At 37.2% G+C, this 19306-nt stretch overlaps 5 protein-coding genes across 11 annotated transcripts; 3 read left to right on the forward strand and 2 right to left on the reverse strand.

Annotated features, from left to right (window-relative positions):
- Positions 1-59: 59 nt before the first annotated feature.
- Positions 60-2290, forward strand: LOC106637376 (IC cytokine homolog beag). Of its 2 annotated transcripts, none has more exons than XM_014350147.2 (3): positions 60-182; positions 380-1555; positions 1620-2290. In XM_014350147.2, the coding sequence occupies exons 2-3, from the start codon at positions 427-429 to the stop codon at positions 2060-2062; spliced, it is 1572 nt and encodes a 523-aa protein (XP_014205633.1). In that variant the 5' UTR covers positions 60-182; positions 380-426; the 3' UTR covers positions 2063-2290. The 2 variants fall into 2 exon arrangements, with proteins under 2 accessions (XP_014205633.1, XP_014205640.1); XM_014350154.2 differs by having other exon boundaries at positions 408-1555.
- A 99-nt stretch (positions 2291-2389) lies between these two features.
- On the reverse strand, positions 2390-4811 carry LOC106646463 (N(4)-(Beta-N-acetylglucosaminyl)-L-asparaginase-like). Its single transcript, XM_089591999.1, has 6 exons — positions 4786-4811; positions 3738-4127; positions 3515-3671; positions 3208-3433; positions 2776-3068; positions 2390-2688 (listed from the first exon to the last, which is right to left on the reverse strand). Exons 2-6 carry the CDS (start codon positions 3871-3873, stop codon positions 2448-2450), a joined length of 1053 nt encoding a protein of 350 aa, XP_089448125.1. The 5' UTR covers positions 3874-4127; positions 4786-4811; the 3' UTR covers positions 2390-2447.
- On the forward strand, positions 4694-10587 carry LOC106638296 (thioredoxin-related transmembrane protein 2 homolog). Of its 6 annotated transcripts, none has more exons than XM_089592004.1 (6): positions 4694-4712; positions 8716-8951; positions 9026-9206; positions 9290-9476; positions 9585-9780; positions 9845-10587. In XM_089592004.1, exons 2-6 carry the CDS (start codon positions 8784-8786, stop codon positions 9941-9943), a joined length of 831 nt encoding a protein of 276 aa, XP_089448130.1. In that variant the 5' UTR covers positions 4694-4712; positions 8716-8783; the 3' UTR covers positions 9944-10587. The 6 variants fall into 6 exon arrangements, with proteins under 6 accessions (XP_089448130.1, XP_089448128.1, XP_014206890.2 ...); XM_089592002.1 differs by lacking the exon at positions 4694-4712 and adding an exon at positions 7985-8152; XM_014351404.2 differs by lacking the exon at positions 4694-4712 and adding an exon at positions 8159-8462.
- A 177-nt stretch (positions 10588-10764) lies between these two features.
- Positions 10765-15820, reverse strand: kz (putative ATP-dependent RNA helicase kurz). The gene is made up of 16 exons (XM_014350554.2): positions 15560-15820; positions 15321-15494; positions 14968-15249; positions 14489-14891; positions 14164-14399; positions 13733-14084; positions 13425-13656; positions 13158-13338; positions 12780-13012; positions 12473-12696; positions 11963-12398; positions 11736-11891; positions 11453-11656; positions 11140-11358; positions 10960-11057; positions 10765-10883 (listed from the first exon to the last, which is right to left on the reverse strand). Exons 1-16 carry the CDS (start codon positions 15635-15637, stop codon positions 10807-10809), a joined length of 3585 nt encoding a protein of 1194 aa, XP_014206040.2. The 5' UTR covers positions 15638-15820; the 3' UTR covers positions 10765-10806.
- A 160-nt stretch (positions 15821-15980) lies between these two features.
- LOC106638642 (ARL14 effector protein) lies at positions 15981-17426 on the forward strand. The gene is made up of 3 exons (XM_014351915.2): positions 15981-16217; positions 16328-16590; positions 17211-17426. Exons 1-3 carry the CDS (start codon positions 16188-16190, stop codon positions 17293-17295), a joined length of 378 nt encoding a protein of 125 aa, XP_014207401.1. The 5' UTR covers positions 15981-16187; the 3' UTR covers positions 17296-17426.
- Positions 17427-19306: the final 1880 nt, after the last annotated feature.

The raw sequence follows: 19306 nt of genomic DNA on the forward strand, positions 1-19306 counted from the left end.
TCGCGCCATTACTCAAACCCCCTGGTGTTCGTGCCTCGTACTAATTGGGACTTCTGCTCCCGAAAGGTAACCTAACCTCAATCTCAGCTGTTTCGTGGGTGGACGAAAGTATAAATATTTATAAAACGAGAGTCGCAGTACTTTTAAATTGTTACTAGGTGAATTGAAACGAAACACAAAAGGTACATATACGTTGGTGAATATTGTATCACTTGTTAAAAATACGAAACACGCTTACATTTTTTAGATATTCTCTAAAGCATGAAACATTACGAACTATACAATTACGTTTCTTTCGTATCTAACATTTATTTGTTTACCCTAGTATATTCAATACTTGATTTTAATTTTATCTCTTTTTATGTTTATCTCCTACAAGGACAAGTGAGTTAAGTATCTGGGGTCAGTTTTAGATAATCGGCAAAAATGGCAGAGGACGAGAATATGAGTGCGTCCGCCCGGCTGACCAACGATGACTTCAGGAAGCTGTTGATGACACCTAGATCGTCCGTTCCATCTGCCACGCCAGCCAGTGTTCCAGGAACCGTCAGAGATTCCGGTGCCAAGGCAGCTCAAACTCCAGTGGTCGGCGGCAGCAACAGAGCAGAGCTCCGGAGAAAAAAGAAGAGCTACTATGCCAAGCTCAAAAAGCAGGAGGATGATAAGATGGCAGAGCTGGCCGAAAAGTACAGAGATCGTGCCCGAGAAAGGAGAGATGGTACGAATCAGGAGCAAGTTGAAGATCCCATGACCAATGCCAGTGCCTACAGAGCCGTGGCTCCTGACTTGAAATCCGGCTACGATGCTGCTGAGCGTAGGCGGCAGATGATACAGCAATCCAAGTTCTTGGGAGGTGACATGGAGCACACTCACTTGGTAAAGGGTTTGGATTATGCTCTGCTGCAAAAAGTCAGGAGTGAGATCGAGGCTAGAGAAACGGAGCAGGAGATTGAGATGGAAAAACTTGCCAAGCCCAAAGAGAAGGTCAAAGAAAAAGTCAAAGAAGTCGAGAAGAAGGACGAGGAGGTGAATTTTAAGAGCAAGACTGCACGTAACATTTGTAAAACTATCATGATTATGAAATCCAAAACTGTGGAGAGAAACGAATTGTTTGCTCCTGGTAGAATGGCTTATGTCATCGAGTTGGATGATGAGACTGAGGTTGACATACCTACGACATTGATTAGGAGTAAAGCTGATGTCCCTACTATTGACAATACACCTACTTTGACCACTAACGACATCGTTATCAATAAATTGGCACAGATTTTGTCGTACTTGAGACAGGGAAATAGACATGGTAAAAAGAACAAGAAAAACAAAGACGGGAGACCAAGACTGGATGATTTCAACGAGCTTGAAATCGCTCCGCAAAGATCCATTCAGGATGACAGTATTTACGGTGATATTGGTGATTATATACCAGATCTCACCAAGTCTGAGAGTAGTCATCTTAAGAATAAAAAGAAAGAGAGTTACTTTGCAAAACCAGAGCCAGAAATCAATGAGGAAGACAACGCACCTAGACTACCAAACGCAGAAATTCCAAATGAAGGTAAATATCTACGACTCCTTTGTTCATTACAGTCATTTCTAATATTGTGTCTCAATTTTTTTAGTTGCTGCTATTGCAAAAGCAATTGCATCTTCCGATGTTGCGCTACGCAGGGGTGTTGCACTGGACAAGCCGGCTGTAGAACCAGTTGGTTATGCTGAGTGTTATCCTGGATTGGATGAAATGCAAGACGCAATCGACGATTCGGACGACGAGGTAGACTACACAAAAATGGATCTGGGCAACAAGAAGGGGCCAATCGGTCGCTGGGATTTCGATACTCAGGAAGAGTATAGCGAGTACATGAATAACAAGGAGGCCTTGCCTAAGGCGGCTTTCCAGTACGGCGTGAAAATGGCCGATGGTAGAAGAACCAGAAAATACAATAAAGAGAAAAACGAAAAGGCCGAGCTTGATCGAGAATGGCAAAAGATTCAGAATATCATGAACAAGAGAAAATCAACGAACAATGAAGGTGCGCCAGAGCTAAAGGCTTCTAGATATTAAAACATTTGATTATGTACATTAAATTATTTGATACACAGAGAAGAACTTAACGTTTTTCAAGCTATGCTAGGACTTATCAACTTGTACTTTATACGTTATATTATTTGTACATACATTTTTTTTTAGATTTAAGTGTATATTCAAGATTAAAAAGTATGGAACGTATGGTAAAAAAGTAAATCAATTATTTTAAGCAGCAAACAGTATGTTTCTCGTAATTCATATTTTAAAGGGTTTTAATAAATATCTTATACGCTGTTTAACAAAAGATTATATTATTTATTTTCAAAGTTTTTTAAAAAAAATATACGTATAATTATACTTTATATATATAATTAGCACTTTACAATAACGATGTCGATCAACCGCTGAATACGTCGTCGATTTAAACGGCATTCAGACTGCAACTTTGATTGTAAAGAGTGGGCTCCCCGAGTTGCCGATTGACGGCGTAAAACGGAAACCCATTTGGCAAATTGTTACAAGCCGCACCAAATTGCCCCGTTTTGTTCAGTGCTATCACAGCACCTGAGAATTTCGGATAGTGCTTGGCTATTCTTTCAACTGCTACAAAGGCAGCCTCTGCTGGATCCATGCCCTGACGCATCAGCTCTACTGCCAGGAAACTACAGAATAAATTATTTGATAAGCTTTTTAGGTAAAACTGCATACAAGCTGTAGGCAGTATACGAATCGTGTTCGAATCGTGTTACCTTGGCAAAAAGCGCATCATGATGTCGCCATCACCGGTAGCAGCAGCAGCTCCGACCTCTTGATCGGCATAAGCCCCAGCACCTGCGATCGGCGAGTCGCCAACGCGGCCCGGTATCTTATTCCTGGCTCCATTGGTCGAGGTGCCAGCAGCAATGCTCCCTTGCATATCGATCGCGATCATGCTGATCGTGTCGTGGTTTTCGTCGTTGGCGTGCATGTATTTATGATTGTTAGATGACCAATTCTTTGGATGGTACGGACCGCAACTGGTAGTTGGGTTTGGCACTACTTTCTTCAATGCAGTCAATTGAAAATCATTTTTTGCTGATATTAATTGCAGTGTTTGATTGCGAGTTTTACAAAAATATCATCCAGTGTGGGACCATCAGGAAAATGTAAGGTCATTCTACTTTGGCTGAGTTCTAACTTACTTTCCAGAAGTTGGGTTGGCAATTGTCAGCCTTCCAATGTTTCCACATTGCGTGTGAAGTTTCGGTTTGTAAAGATTCGTTTTTAAATCCCATTTTCAGGGCGAATTCTGTGGCGAGGTCACCAACGATAAACGAGTGGGCGGTATTCTCTAAAACGTGTCTGGCAACCGAGATCGCGTTTTTCACGTTGCGAAGTCCACCGATTGCTCCGACATCCATCGTTTTGCTGTAAAAATTCACATGTAGATTTTCATATACTGCTTGGATCATTTACTTATTAATGGAAACTATCGTATTTATAAATTACCCATCCATTAACATAGCATCCAAAGTTGTTTCACCATTTTCGTCAGGACTTCCACCAAAACCGACTGTTCCTCTGCATTGAAAGTTCTCACAATGAGAACAGCCATCCTCGATTGCGCTTATAGCGCTTTCCTTGTAATCATAAATTGTTTTCCAAGCTGAAACCATATCCAATGAAAACTTATTAATAAATATTAAATTTTTTCATAATTTTTATTGCTCACCAACTTCTGTAGCGCTTTCATAATCCCAAGTAGTCACCACAAGTGGGATAAATTTAGGCTCTTTGTTGTATGCACAGAGGAAATTTATCCATAGATTCAAAGTGAGAAAAAATTGTAATTGTTTAATGCTAGCCATGTTTGTAGGCAACTGACCATTTCTTACTGAATGCACGTTCACTTGAATCTCATGTTTGTTGATAAGTCTTATTTAAACTCCACGAATGATTCGTCGTTATCTGAATGCCAGTTCAAACTTTCCTATCACTATTGTATGTTGAAGAAGTAGAATTCATGCATGTGTACCAAAGTTACTTGAATTCTTCCAATTTTTATACATTTATCTGAACTGTTTAACTGGTATTACCATAGCTATATGAAAAATATTTTTTTCTGTATAAAACAATAAAACGCTTCCGTTAAGACCACAATCTTTTTTAGTTATTTAGTTAACGGTTAATAATAATAATAAAAAGAAAAAATCATTTGAACAAAAATGCTCTCCAAATTTTGGCAAAAAAATATTAATGAGAACAGCAAGATACAACGGAGATTTCAACTGCAAAAACCTCTTTCTTCCAAGTTTAATATGTAATAATATACATACAGTTGAAATGATAAAAAAATTAATCCGTGGGTACTTGTTTGGTCAAACCCCATGCAACGATGTTGTGTTGCTATATTTTCTGATAGTTTTAGAATAAATCACGAGAGAGCATAATCTATTGATATCTCTTCAGAAGTAAATAAAGAGATATAAATGATATAACACAAGTATCCTGTATTGTTTGCTGTGTCATTGACACTTGCTGTGTGCTCTCTGTCACACCAGTCACACAGTCACCGATTATAATATACTTTTGGGGTGGAAAACGTATCAATTAAACATACATAATGTCTACTGTGTGAGTAATAATAATTTATTAGTATCAGTTGTCTCGAATTCTTCTTTATGTGGCAATGGTCAAAAGATAAGAGGTAACAGAATTGAAAACATGTTAATATATGAATATAAATCAAACTCGATTAACAACTTAGAAAAGTTAAACACCCAAATAGTAATCACTTGCCGCAAATAGCACAGCCCATGTCAACTGTTCGCTTTTTGTCTTCTACCTGTAAGAATAGTTGCGGCACTTGCGGCTGGTTTATAATCGATTATATGGCTCTACTATAAGTTTATAATTGGTAATAATTATTTGGATCAGCGCCATCTAGCGGTATTTATTTTTTCGCCAAAAGTGGCTCCTAAAATTCTGAAGGAGAGCTTTAGCGCAAAGAGCCATTTAGTCAATTATAAACCAGCCGCAACTCATTTTGAAGCTATAAAATAAAAAAATAACGATATATAAGTTTTTGGCGGCAAGTTGACAATCTATTTTCTACCAAAAAATTGATCTCCTATGTATTTATACTTTTGAAGATAAATTTTTGAGTAAAAGATAAATTGGTAACTTGCCGCCAAAAACACATATATTGTTATTTTTTTGTTTTATAGCTATAAAATTAAGCTGCGGCTGGTTTATAATTGACAAAATGGCTCTAGAGCCTAAACTGCCTGAAGCTCTCATTCAGAATTTCAGAAGCAATTTTTGGCCAAAAAAATCACGACCGCTAGATGGCGCTGATCCAAATGACTATTACTACTTATAGTAGAGCCATTTAATTAATTATAAACCAGCCGCAACTGATTTTACAAATACAAAATGAAAAGTTAACGTTATTTGCTTTGTTGGCGGCAAGTTAAAAATTTATTTTTTACCCAAAAGTATAAATAAATAGGAGGTCAATATTCGTGTAAAACATACACTGCAAACTTGCCGCAAAAAGCACAAACATCGTTAACTATTTATTTTGTATCTATTTCAAAAGTTGCGGCTGGTTTATAAGTGAGTAAATAGCTCTAGGGCTAAACTGCCTAAAGCTCTCCTTCAGAATTTCAGAAGCAATTTTTGGCCAAAAAAATCACGACCGCTAGATGGCGCTGATCCAAATGACTATTACTGCTTATAGTGGAGCCATTTAATTAATTATAAACCAGCCGCAACTAATTTTATAAATACAAAATGAAAAGTTAACGTTATTTGCACTGTTGGCGGCAAGTTAAAAATTTATTTTTCACCCAAAAGTATAAATAAATAGGAGGTCAATATTCGTGTAAAACATACACTGCAAACTTGCCGCAAGTAGCACAAACATCGTTAACTATTTTTTTTGTATCTACCAAATTAGTTGCGGCTGGTTTATAATTCATTAAATGGCTCTACTATAAGGATGACCTACGCAACTTAACTGCTGGCAGCATTTGCGGAATACAGCCTTTACCCACTGGGGGTGATCCCCCACTGTCGGCCATGATCAGCGCCATCTGGCGTGGCTGATTTTGAACTAAAAAGTACCCCCTGTGTTTAGGTGGTACAGGTTCCGTTTACGGTCGTATTAACAACCGTCGATAAAAAGAACCTGGATTATCGGCATTCTACAATAGGTAAGTACGATACCTACTTTGTCGACTGCAGTACACGCGCGCGCCTTACAAAGCCCTACAAAGAGCTTTCAACCAAGAGCCATTTAATCAATTATAAACTAGCCGCAACTAATCTAGTAGATATAAAATGAAAAAATAACGTTGTTTGCTTTATTGGCGGCAAGTTTACAATTTATCTTTTACCCGAAAGTATAAATATATAGGAGATCGATATTCGTATAAAAGATACATTGCAAACTTGCCGCAAACAGCGCAAACAATGTTAACTTTTTATTTTGTATATACAAAATTAGTTGCGGCTGGTTTATAATTGATTAAATGGCTCTTGGTTGAAAGCTCTTTGTAGGGCTTTGTAAGGCGCGCGCGTGTACTGCAGTCGACAAAGTAGGTATCGTACTTACCTATTGTAGAATGCCGATAATCCAGGTTCTTTTTATCGACGGTTGTTAATACGACCGTAAACGGAACCTGTACCACCTAAACACAGGGGGTGCTTTTTAGTTCAAAATCAGCCACGCCAGATGGCGCTGATCATGGCCGATAGTGGGGGATCACCCCCAGTGGGTTAAGGCTGTATTCCGCAAATGCTGCCAGCAGTTAAGTTGCGTAGGTCATCCTTATAGTAGAGCCATTTAATGAATTATAAACCAGCCGCAACTAATTTGGTAGATACAAAAAAAATAGTTAACGATGTTTGTGCTACTTGCGGCAAGTTTGCAGTGTATGTTTTACACGAATATTGACCTCCTATTTATTTATACTTTTGGGTGAAAAATAAATTTTTAACTTGCCGCCAACAGTGCAAATAACGTTAACTTTTCATTTTGTATTTATAAAATTAGTTGCGGCTGGTTTATAATTAATTAAATGGCTCTACTATAAGCAGTAATAGTCATTTGGATCAGCGCCATCTAGCGGTCGTGATTTTTTTGGCCAAAAATTGCTTCTGAAATTCTGAAGGAGAGCTTTAGGCAGTTTAGCCCTAGAGCTATTTACTCACTTATAAACCAGCCGCAACTTTTGAAATAGATACAAAATAAATAGTTAACGATGTTTGTGCTTTTTGCGGCAAGTTTGCAGTGTATGTTTTACACGAATATTGACCTCCTATTTATTTATACTTTTGGGTAAAAAATAAATTTTTAACTTGCCGCCAACAAAGCAAATAACGTTAACTTTTCATTTTGTATTTGTAAAATCAGTTGCGGCTGGTTTATAATTAATTAAATGGCTCTACTATAAGTAGTAATAGTCATTTGGATCAGCGCCATCTAGCGGTCGTGATTTTTTTGGCCAAAAATTGCTTCTGAAATTCTGAAGGAGAGCTTTAGGCAGTTTAGCCCTAGAGCTATTTACTCACTTATAAACCAGCCGCAACTTTTGAAATAGACGCAAAATAAATAATTAACGATGTTTGTGCTATTTGCGGCAAGTTTACAAATTATCTTCTACCCGAAAATTGACCTCCAAAGTTATAGATACTTTTATAGTTTAATAAAATCGAATATATGGCACTACTTAGTAGTAATTATACTATAATTACTACTATATATACTCTAATTACTACTAAGTGTTATGTGTAGTAATTATACCATAATTACTACACATAACACTCCACGTATATCTTACACCGCTTTCTTTACCAGAATGATAAAATCAGCCCCTACACGATGGTGTCCAAGTTGGACAGTCCAACTGTCCAGTCGTCCACGGTGATCGCGTGTGTGGCCCCACAAAGTGTTGTGATGTGTTGTGGGTTGTGGCTTGTCGGTTGTCGGCTTGTGGCCCACATGCTGACGCGCGCAGCTTGTCTATCTCTTTCTCTCTCTCGTCATATTTGTATATTGACAAATTTGACTACTTACTGTCAATCAAAGCAGACCGCATATTGCGGGGTACGGTACTGCAGACGTGCAGCTGACAGTGATGGGTAAACACTAAAATATATAGTACCAACACCCAATTAAGTATTCTCTAGAATCCAAAAAAAAATATCAACTAAGTAAATTATGCGGGTAATAATGGAACATTCTATTGTGGCTGCTAAGCCCTAATATAATAAGAAGTACTGGAGTGGTTAGTAATACGCATACCACGTTTGGTGGTTGCGTGTGGAGGACGAGTGTAATTGTAATTGTGTAATAGTCGCCTTTACGTGAGTGACATAACACATTAACAGTATTAACACCAAACAAAATAAAGAGGACGTTTGCGTGGGCGTCAGGTGTGGCTAAGAAATTGTGAATGAAAACATTATTTACTACCTTTTTTGTTTATTGCTCATTCAATTCAGTTGTAAAGAGTCTATAACCTACAGATAAAGTTTTGATTATTTTGAAAGGATTGACTCATTCTTAGTGTATAGCTTGAATACAATTTTAATTATCTTTCTTATGTTTCCTCTTGTTTTTCAATGAAAAACGTCATGTACGGAATTGAAATTTCATATTTCAAATCTAAGTGAATAAAAGAAATTTACTATTCTTTGTTAAGGAAGAGGCAAAACTTGATCAATAGTTTGTATTATCTGATGTTGGAGAATTCTTTGATAAGGAATCAAGATGCTGGAACTACGACAACATATACGATGGTTAAAAAGGGACCTTCGTCAACTCATGAGACCTTACTACCTGATCAATATATTTCTAAGTTTGTCTTATGTTATTGCCAAAAGATTACCATACATTTGTAATTTTTTGTTTGGACAATCGGATTGTGAACTCAATGATGTGAGAAACGTTAATTCAGCCATTGTTGATTCATTAGTCCAATAGCTTAATAAATGTTCTTTTCATTTTTTTAGAGAGAAAGTGAAACGCTATTTTTCTTGATGATTGTCGTTATGATAAGGGCCAGAAAAACTCAAAGTGTTAATATGATAAGTTATTTTTCTTCAAGTTTTGTATATTGCAAGGTTGCGATGATGATACTCTGGTTTCAAGCGGACATTCATTTAGGAATTTTGTATGGATTGGTTTTCCTGCGTAAGTCATTAATCACTGATTTGAGTTGAAGCTGGGGGGATATCATTTTATAAATTTCATTCATTATAAACTTTTATCTTCAGTATGTGGTCTACTACTTCCCGAACCAACTTATCAAGGTCCTGAGAATGTCACGTACTTGAGAGGAGCAAGTAGCTTACAAGAAGAGCTACAACGTGATACTAGAGTTGTCTGGCTCGTTGCTTTTTATACTGCCTGGAATCCTGCATGTGTAAATTTTGCACCAACATTTTCTGAATTATCTGCCAAGTGAGTCAATTACACTAATCGTATAATTTATTAGGTGTCATGAACACATGGGAGTAAATTATTTTTCATCATATTTGCATTAAAGACATTTTCACATAAAACTTTTAGATATGCTTTAGAGAACTTTAGATTTGGTAAAATGGATATTGGAAGGTATCCAGATGTTGCAGCAAAGTATAACATCAATGATTCAAGTAAAAGTCTGCAGCTGCCGACTCTGATACTATTCAAGGACGGTAAAGAGTATGAAAGAAGACCATACGCTGATGGTAATGGAAAATTAGTCAAGTTCCTTTTCTCCCAAGTAAGTACCCTGCAGTGAAGGCCTACACAAACATTTTAATAAAACTTGCGTATTTATTTTCCAGGATAATACTACGGAAGCATTTAACTTAAAATCTCTGTATGAAACTTGTTCAAAAAATCCAATTAAGAAGAAAGATAAGAAACCTATCAAATCTGACTAGGTGTACACAGACCAAAGCTATTATAAATGTAATACAAGTATCAACTTCCTGAACAGTACCCATGAATCTTTTTCATTGTTGTAAGAAAACGATATTTTTGTCACAAGCAAATGTAGGCATAGGGTAATATTTACCTAATTGTTTTTTGATTTCTAAAAAAGTAATGTGGATTGAGGAAAGGAAGTGTATATGCTGGCAGTGTTACAGAAACGCATGTCAGACAATTTTCAAAGTTAATTAGCCAAAATAAATAGGATTAATAAGTCATTGAGCGTTAATCGACATTTCGATTTATAACATTTAAGTCAACAGAAACGAAATTCCTGTAATAAAATTATCTTATTCTCTCTAATTTGTTTTTGTATTTAAAATATGCCATGCAGTTATTAATTGTGAGTATTCATTGAATTTCCATAAAAAATTTTGATGATGCAAGGACTCACGTATTTAGATTAAGACGTTTTTTTGGATTTTAGCACAATTATTTCTATCGAATACTGCCTTTTAAATTCAACTTCCTACCAAGACTTCAGTATGTAATTAATCTAGTTTAATAGATTAACAGTCAATTGTTTTATTATGTGATTTTGCTTACTTTTTGTATAAAGCTTTTCATTAAATAATGCAAATTACAAAAACCTAAAGTTTGTCGATTCATTTCAAAGAGCATTACCTAGCATACGGATTGCGAGGAAACAATATTGCACATAACTTTGCTTCTCAAAACAGACACTTATAAATCTGAGAACTCAAAATAATGTAAGACAAAAAAGTGTTTTAATTGAAAAATTTTTTTATTAACATTTTAAAAAATGTATTCAAAAATGCAAAATAACAGATTATTAAAAAATTTCCATATTTATTTACATTGGTGGCCACATAAGCATTACTTCTGCATGTGCAGATTCTGGCAGCCATTTCTGATACGCTGATAGTAAAACTAGAAAAATTAAATAGAACCCATACAGAAAAAATATATATTTCAATGAAATTTATAATGCACCAATAAAACTTACAGTGTGAGTCTTCTTTCCAAACTTCGATCATCTTGTCTCTCGACATGACTCCTTTAGACAAAAGCATTTGAGTAATCATTTCTACACGTGGCAGCAAACTGAAACACAAATATAAATTTTGTGGAGTTCCTAAAAAAGGATTAAAAAGTTTGTGTATTAATATCTGAAAAGTGTTCTCACTTAGCGTATGATTTGTTGACACTACTTGGCGTCGATATCAATGACTTGACATACTTTTTCAACTTAGGAAAAATTTTGCCTTCCAAAAAAAAGCGCGCAAACCACTTGATACCCTCCAAATCTTTTGGAAATTCAATTTCAATTGCAGGTAATTCCCATGCAGCGGGACTAAACGTTCCGGTTCTGTGACACATTACTTTTCCTGTTTCTTCATCGTACCTGGTAAAAAATATCACAAAGATTTACAATAATAAGTCAATCATGAATGTACGTTTCATCACTAAAACATTTTAAATGTACTAAAAATACTAACCGAGGTGGAGGATCGACCATGGGATCACTCAGTGAGCATAAAGTAGGTGCAAACTTTGGCAGCCACTCTGGTTCGATGGCTGTAACGCCTCGCATGTAAGTTTTTGTCGTTTCGTACAGCTCTTGATACACGACCCATTCGGGGGCTGATTTGCGCAAGACACACGACGTGTGCATAAAAACAGGTTCTTCCATTTCCGTAGTTCTACAAAAATAAACGTAATTTAACGAAAATTCTCTGCGATGTAAAGAAAACAAGTTTTTAAAATTAAAATTTATTTTACTTGTATGCGTATTTCCATTTCGTTTTACCACCTTCGCTGTTATTGATGTACTCTTTGATTTCCTCTGGAGAAAGCTTGTGAGCAACTTGATCGGACATACCAGCGAGAATAATCTGACGGAGCAATTTTGCTTCCATATCTGTTGGAGGTGGCATTCTGAAATTCCATAAAATTCATTAGCTACGCTCCAAGCTCTCAATACATCGACAGGACACTAATTAATTTACTTGGGATCGATGCTCAAATCCAAACCAGGTACACCCAACACTATTTCATTGGTCAACTGATGCCTCAGCTTTCTAATTTCAGTCATAGCCTTTTCTCGCAACCCGTGCTCTTGGCAGAACTGCGAAAATTTTCCCTTTATCGACGCGAATTCGGCAGCCCCGACAGCTCGAATGAAAACCATCGGGTCACCAAGAAACAAACTGTTACCCGTGCCCGACCAGAAACGTCGAGTTTGTATCCACTTGTTTTTCACTTCTTCCTCGGAAGAGCTGGCTTCAATTAACAGTTCTTGCACTGATAGAGCTGCGACCATGCACACTGTGTACGCTAGAAGATTGTGCTGCTGGGATAGGGCTAGCATTTTTCCGTATCGAGGAAGAACCGGGAAAGTGGCTATGGTCCTGCCCAGATCGGTTATCTTGGCGCAATAGAGATCTGCAATTAAATCATACGAAATCGATTAAAATGATTGAGTTTGGCGTACTTAAATGTCTGTAGTTTGGATAAACCTTTTTTCCTCAAGTGATTTTGCTGAAGAGCCCCGAGCACGCACAGCCGTTTTTCTGCCATTTTTAGCTGCTCTTCTCCCGGAGGTGTTGGGAACGGAAAATTAACAACCTTATCGATATTCATAACTTTCATCTGCAGAAGCAAATCATCGACTGGCTTCCTGCGGATCTCCGGTTCACTGAATGCCTCGAACTGATCATTGAACACCGCGGACGAGTAAAGCCTTGGAAATACAATGTATTGAATTGGAAAAAAAAAAAAAAAAGTTTTTCACTTGAAATTTTATAGCGACGTTTATTCATTTACCTATAACAGTGACCAGGTCCCATTCGGCCTGCCCTGCCAGCTCTCTGATTAGCAGCTGCTTTACTTGCCCATGTGATCATGAAGGTCGTTACACCTGTTACCTTATCGTACATTTTTGTTTTACACTTGCCGCTATCGACTACATACTTTATGTTTGGAATCGTTAGAGAAGTTTCGGCCACGTTCGTCGATACCACGCACAGACGATATCCTTCTGGGGGCGGCTCAAACACCTTAAATCATACCAAGCGAGTATAACAGCTGGATTTTGTATTAATGCATTTTAGCAACGGAGGGGGAGAGTTAAGAACTTAAATTCAACAATCGTATCTCCATGGTCTGAAAAGAATGAGTTTGAAAAGCGTGCTCAATACTCACTTTGGCTTGTTTATAACTGGGCAGCAGCGAGTAGAGAGGAAGGACCCAGAGAGGCTGTGAATTCGACGAGCCACTCATGTCGATATCCTCTTCATCTTCGTCCTCGTCGTCATTCTCGTCCTCTTCCTCGTTTTCGAGATCAATGAGGTCATCGTGACCGTCGTCTGGTACGGCAGAGTAACTGTGGACGCAGTCAACGAGTGAGAACAAAAAAAATTAGCCTTGATCGAGGAAGTGTCGTTAATTGAACATATGCGGGACACTTACGCGTCAAGAGAGACTTGAGGCAGCTTCAATTGGGCTATCTTTTTCCGTCTATTTTTGGCGTTCTTCGTGAAAAACTCGTCCTCTGAATTTCCGTCGTTGTCAGCGATGTCCTTCTCGTTTTTATTTTTCACATTGTTTTCTGTCTTTTCTTTTGAAACTACATCGCACTTCTGTTCCCGGTATGGAAAGGCCTTGCGCAATCGTCGCACTACTGTATTCACTTCCTTCTGACCTTGTTTTTCAAAATTTTAATTAAGTTTTTGGTAAGAAATGCACATTTTTTAAGAAACAATCCTGCCTATACTTACCAGTTAGGAATATTAAGATTCCACCCTCGGGGAGTTGAGTGTGGATTTTCGCGGCTTTCCTTATCGCTTCCTTCACGTAATCTGGATTAGTTTTTCTATTGAAATGTATCGTTACCGGAAACTGTCTGGACTCGACGGTTTTTATCGGGGGTTTAACTTTAAAAAGCCTAGAGTTATTCACAAAATCTTCGATTCTCAACGTAGCCGACATAATGATCAGTTTGAGAGGCTCGTTTCTTTTAGTACGAAGTGACACGATTCGTGTTAATAAGCCGATCAATATGTCTGTGTATACACTACGCTCGTGAGCCTCGTCCAAAATAATGACCGAATACTTTTTCAAGAGAAAATCCTGCGGTAACCAAATGTAGATTTTTATCAGTTGATCTTAAATCAGTAGGCAACAATTAAATTTTTAGTCACGTACTTACATTTTGAACTTCTTTCAACAAAACACCATCAGTCATGAATTTGATTTTAGTTTCTGGAGTAGTGTTACCTTCGAATCGAATCAAATAAGACACCTCTTTGTCAGTCAAATTCATTTCTTCGGCAACTCTTTTGCTCATAGAAATGGCAGCTACTCTTCTGGGTTCTGTGATACCAATCATTTTATCTTTTGCATAGCCTGCCTCATAGAGAAACTGGGGTACTTGTGTAGTTTTACCTTGAAAAAATTATCGACAAATAAACGTTAATAATTACTATGATAGTGGAGACGTGAATTATACATGACATATGGATAAAGCATCTCACCACTTCCAGTTTCACCAGTGATGATGACCACAGGGTTTTCATTTATAGCTTCCACTACTGACTGCTCATCAGCCAAAATTGGAAGCTTCATTCTAGCTTCTTGAACTTCTGGCTTTCTATCTACAGCCACAAACACGGCTGGCTTCTTTTCCACTACTTTTGGATTTTTTTTTGGCATATTTTTATTTTCTGGAGGTTCTATCTCTTTTTGATCTTCAGATTTCTTCTTTTCTTTAGAAATCTCCGTAATTCTCTTTTCATCAGATTCTTGCACCTCTGCTTTATCTTTGCTCTTAGATACTTCATCATTTTCTTTTGCTTTATTTTCTTCAACCAGTCCAACACTTATTTCATTTCCATTTTTTTCAGGTTCCACTTCATCTTCATCATCTTCACTAGATTCCTACATAAACGATAATTGATAAAATTTTAAGTATTTATAATGCACTATTTTCAAAAATGTGCCACTAACAACTTACATCGATATCAAGAGTGTTTGGGTCCTTCACTTTGTTTGGATGATTAAAAATTTTGTTCAATATAGTTAATCTTCTTTTCTTCACACCTTTTCGTGAATGTACAACTGGGTCTACTGTGGTGTTGCTTTTGCTCAGCACTTCAGGGCTTATTTTGGACTCTAATTCAGTTTCTTGAATATGTCTTTTCAACCCCTTGGTTTGAATTGTAGTCAGTGACACGTATTGTTGTAGCTCTTCTTCAGGGACTGTAGTTTTGGATAATTCATCCAACAATTTTACTCTCTAGTGCATTGAAATTGTAATGAATTATTTAATTTGTATGTGTCTCATCTCACAACAAAAGCTTGGCTTACCTCTTCTTTTTTCTTTTTGTCTCTCAATACTTTTTCTAATCTTTTCTTCTTTTTCGGATTCAAAGAGAGCTTTTTTGGTTTGTCTTTGCTTTTAGTTTCTCTTTTTTTGTTGGGCAAAACAAGGGCATTGCAGTCATCAAACTTTTCTTTCCGAACATTAACATTAACTGCAATCTAAAAATACGTATGAAATGTTAAAATTTTGGCTTAAAAAGATATCAAACAAACAAATAAATTACCTTTTTCGTGGCCGAGTCGTCGATTTCAACATTAGCCACCTTCCTCGCTTTCCAGTTGTGCCCTTTCTTTCTTCCCATTTTGAGTACTCTCAAATAACCTACGTTATTTTTATATCAACTAATAAATAAATAAATAAAATTCGCATCCAACACGACATTCGACAATAAAAATCAAGGCATAAATTATAAAATGTTTTCCACCACTGGATGTCTTTTTTTTTTTAAACACCGTGTTGTTTACAGGTTATGGAAACACACATGGGCGCCGTGTAGCAGAAGTCTGCAAGCTGCACGTGTGAGATGTCACGTGCATGTGTGAAGCTGCAGTAAAGTGCTGCCATAACTGAAAAACTATTGTAACTAAAATAATCCTACGATCTTGGTAAGTTTGTTCATTTGAGTTTACCAATCTTGACGTAGGTTTCAAAATAATAGTGAAGTTGTTCTGTTTTGCTTTTGCGTAAACGCAGGAGAGGTTATACATTTTAAGAGCTCGTTTTCCAACGTCTTGACACCGTTAGCTGATGTTCATAAACATTTTTGTTTAACTAAGAACATTTAAGAACTAAACACTTCTTTTTTTCAAAGTTTTTATTTCAATTTTTTATGAGACAAGTCACCTTACAAGATGAATCATCCACCCAGTGCAACAGTACGAGTAAGTAAAATTGTTGATTAATAGGCGTCCAATTTGTATTTGCTTTACTTAAAAAGTTAGCAATGGAAATTTTATTATAATGTATTCAATAGAATGATATAATATTGCAGAAATCGAGAGGAGCGAGACAAAAGGCGGTCGATCAAGTTACCAGGAAATTCCTGCACAATTTTGATCCTGAGCAGAGCGAGCGAGAGAAGCGAAAATTAAATCGTCGCCTAAACCACGGGAACAAAAAGTCAGCTCTGTATGACGAGAAAGGCCTTTACATTCCCACCAGAGACGATTTGTGCGATTGCTTGCAAAAATCTTGCTTCGGCTGTCATTTTCCATGTCCAAAATGTTATTCTACAAAATGTGGCCATGAATGCAGGTGTGTGTTGTAATCTGTTACTACTTTGTTGTAACTGTTATACAAATATTTTCACCACAGCAAAATTGAGACTAGGTAGGGGTAAACTGTTCATTGCATTATATTAATACGCCATACGAAACAAAAGTAAGTACTTATGGCGTACTTTCATCTCGTGTAGCGTATACGATTTTCTTACCTTCCTCCGTTTAAATACGACGTTTTTTCTCCCAAGAAGATTTAGGGTTGAGAGGGTAACATAACCTCCCAGGTAACTGCTTACAAGAAACGTATTTTTTTCATGGTAAACTTTTGTATAAAACATCGAGTAAATGAGACTCCCAATCAAATTAAAATCTTATTTTCTGGACTCTTCAAAATTTAAATTTACCAAATAATAACATTAGTTCCAGAGCATGACTATTTAAATTTGGTTGTATGGTAAAAATCGAATATTTTTGTACAAATTATGTCATTTAGACACTCGAAACAACGAGTATTATTGTTCTAAATACTTATAATTGTTTTACATTGGTTTTACATGGCTTTTTCTATACTTGTAGTTAAAATTTTCGCTCCGTTGACAAATGCACACAAAGTATTTTTTTTTTCCAACATACAAACGAATAAATTAATTTCAGGAACAATCGCAAGTGGATGTACGACACCATCGAGAACGAAGGTAGTGACAATGGTGTAAAGAATCCTTACACCACCTCCAACTGATGGTATCTTTTGTAATATTTAGATTTATTATTTTCATACTCTCACTGAGCATGTAATGTACATTTTTGCGAGCAAAATTATCATCCGCTGCATGAAAATTTTCACTCGTCATGTTGTTAAATAAATAAATAAATAAATAAATAAAGGTTTGTAAAAACAATTTCTTGGACTGTTCGTTTTCTAATCCCAAGTCTTCCATCTCGTAACGATTATCGATTTTTTAGAATGTATGAAGCTTCTTTTTCGGTATTAAGTAGGTATATATAATCGATGAAAATAACAAATTTAAACAGCACGCAATAAGTATCGTATATATTATACTCTTATTTCTTTTCGCAGACAACAAGTAGTAAAACCTGCGTTTGGCCAGACACGCTCGGTCTGACTAAACCGGCCTTGTTCTACTTGTTGCGTTCACGTGAAAATTACAACAGGGAAACACGTGATGATGGTAATTAAGTATGCGTAACACTTTATTAATTCATGTTCTCGAATCGTGCCCAATTAATTATATTTTCATTCACATGCCCCGATTGCCGGTACAAATTCCTTACGAGCAATGATTCTCCATCAAAACCCACATGTTCACCCGATGTACATATATATATTATATATTATTATTATTCACCCACTCGCGCTTGTAAGTACATGCTAAACAAAATAAATCCCAGAGAGAGTCGACAGTGATCCCGTACCTGTATATATATAGAGAAAGCCTTATTTTACAGCCACTCGGCTCGACGAATCACGTAGCCGGGCGATGTGTGGCACGTATCACGCGGCTTATACACCACCCCCCCCCCCAACACGCAGGCTGTAAACATTGATTTTCCGAGCGAGATACGCGAGGATGTACTGTGTAAGGTAAAGGGATACCTATACATGTGTATTGTAGACATTCAATAACACACAAAAGCAAAGCTCCAAAACCGGCTGATATGGCGTGCCGCGTGCCGCTTTTGGCGCACTCGCTCTTTCTCTGATGGTCTTCCAACCCTCTCCCGCCAAATACAAAATACACGCGTTTTCGTATGTACGTCGGTTGTGTATGTTTTACCCGAATCCACCCTCATTTTTCCGATGTACACACATCACGTATAGACACTCGGTGTATCTCTTTCATCACATTTTCTCCACGTTCCCACGCACAGCTTTTATTCTTTCGTCCGAGCGTTTAAAAGTGCGCGTTTTCTTCGCTCTTCACCTCTCTCTCTCTTTCTGTGCTCTTTTACCATAAGACATATGTATACCTAGTGGAACGAGAGAGGAAGGGCAGCGTCGCAAGCTCCCTCTGTTCATAGTTTAACGTCTCGGTTCGCGCGTATAAGCTCGAAATTCGAACTTTCGCTCGGTTACACCAACATTAAAATTCACACGTCATATTTTTCCTCCGTAAAAGTGTACAAGTATCAACCGACAACCCATATAGGTATGATACATTATGCAAGCGCAACACCAGATAATATATAGAGTACGTACGATAGATTACTTACAACGTACCACGATCATCTGTACACACCATTCATCGTTGTCATGTAAAAATATTCCGAGATAGGTATGCTATTCATCCCCCTTGTCTTATGCCTCGCGTTTAAGCTCCCAACCCCCTCCCCCCCAGTAAAGGCTGTAACACACGCGTAATGTCGAAATATCAAAGCTACTTATGTAAAAAAAAAAACAAAAAAAAAAAAAACCGTATATACACAGCGTGCTTTGCCAGAGAGAGAGAGAGAGAGAGAGAGAGAGAGGAAAGACAGTCGCTACAGCAATCGTAGAGTATATAATATAGTATTACACAATGTGTAGGTGTATATAATATGTAGTGTAGCAGCGGTCGGGAAAGGCCAATCCGTGCGCACCACCCCTGTATATACATGTATGTATGTACTTTACCACCCCAACGGCACGTAAGTGCGTAGGCACGTACAGACACACACACACACACGGTGTGGGCACGTATATATATGTGTGTGTATTTGTTACGTTGTATAGATGCACGGGCAAGAGCAGT

This window comes from Copidosoma floridanum, unplaced genomic scaffold (genome assembly GCF_036245765.1).
Source record: "Copidosoma floridanum isolate Cflo_tuat_1 unplaced genomic scaffold, Cflo_Japanese_pri ptg000014l, whole genome shotgun sequence".
NCBI classification, from domain to species: domain Eukaryota; kingdom Metazoa; phylum Arthropoda; class Insecta; order Hymenoptera; family Encyrtidae; genus Copidosoma; species Copidosoma floridanum.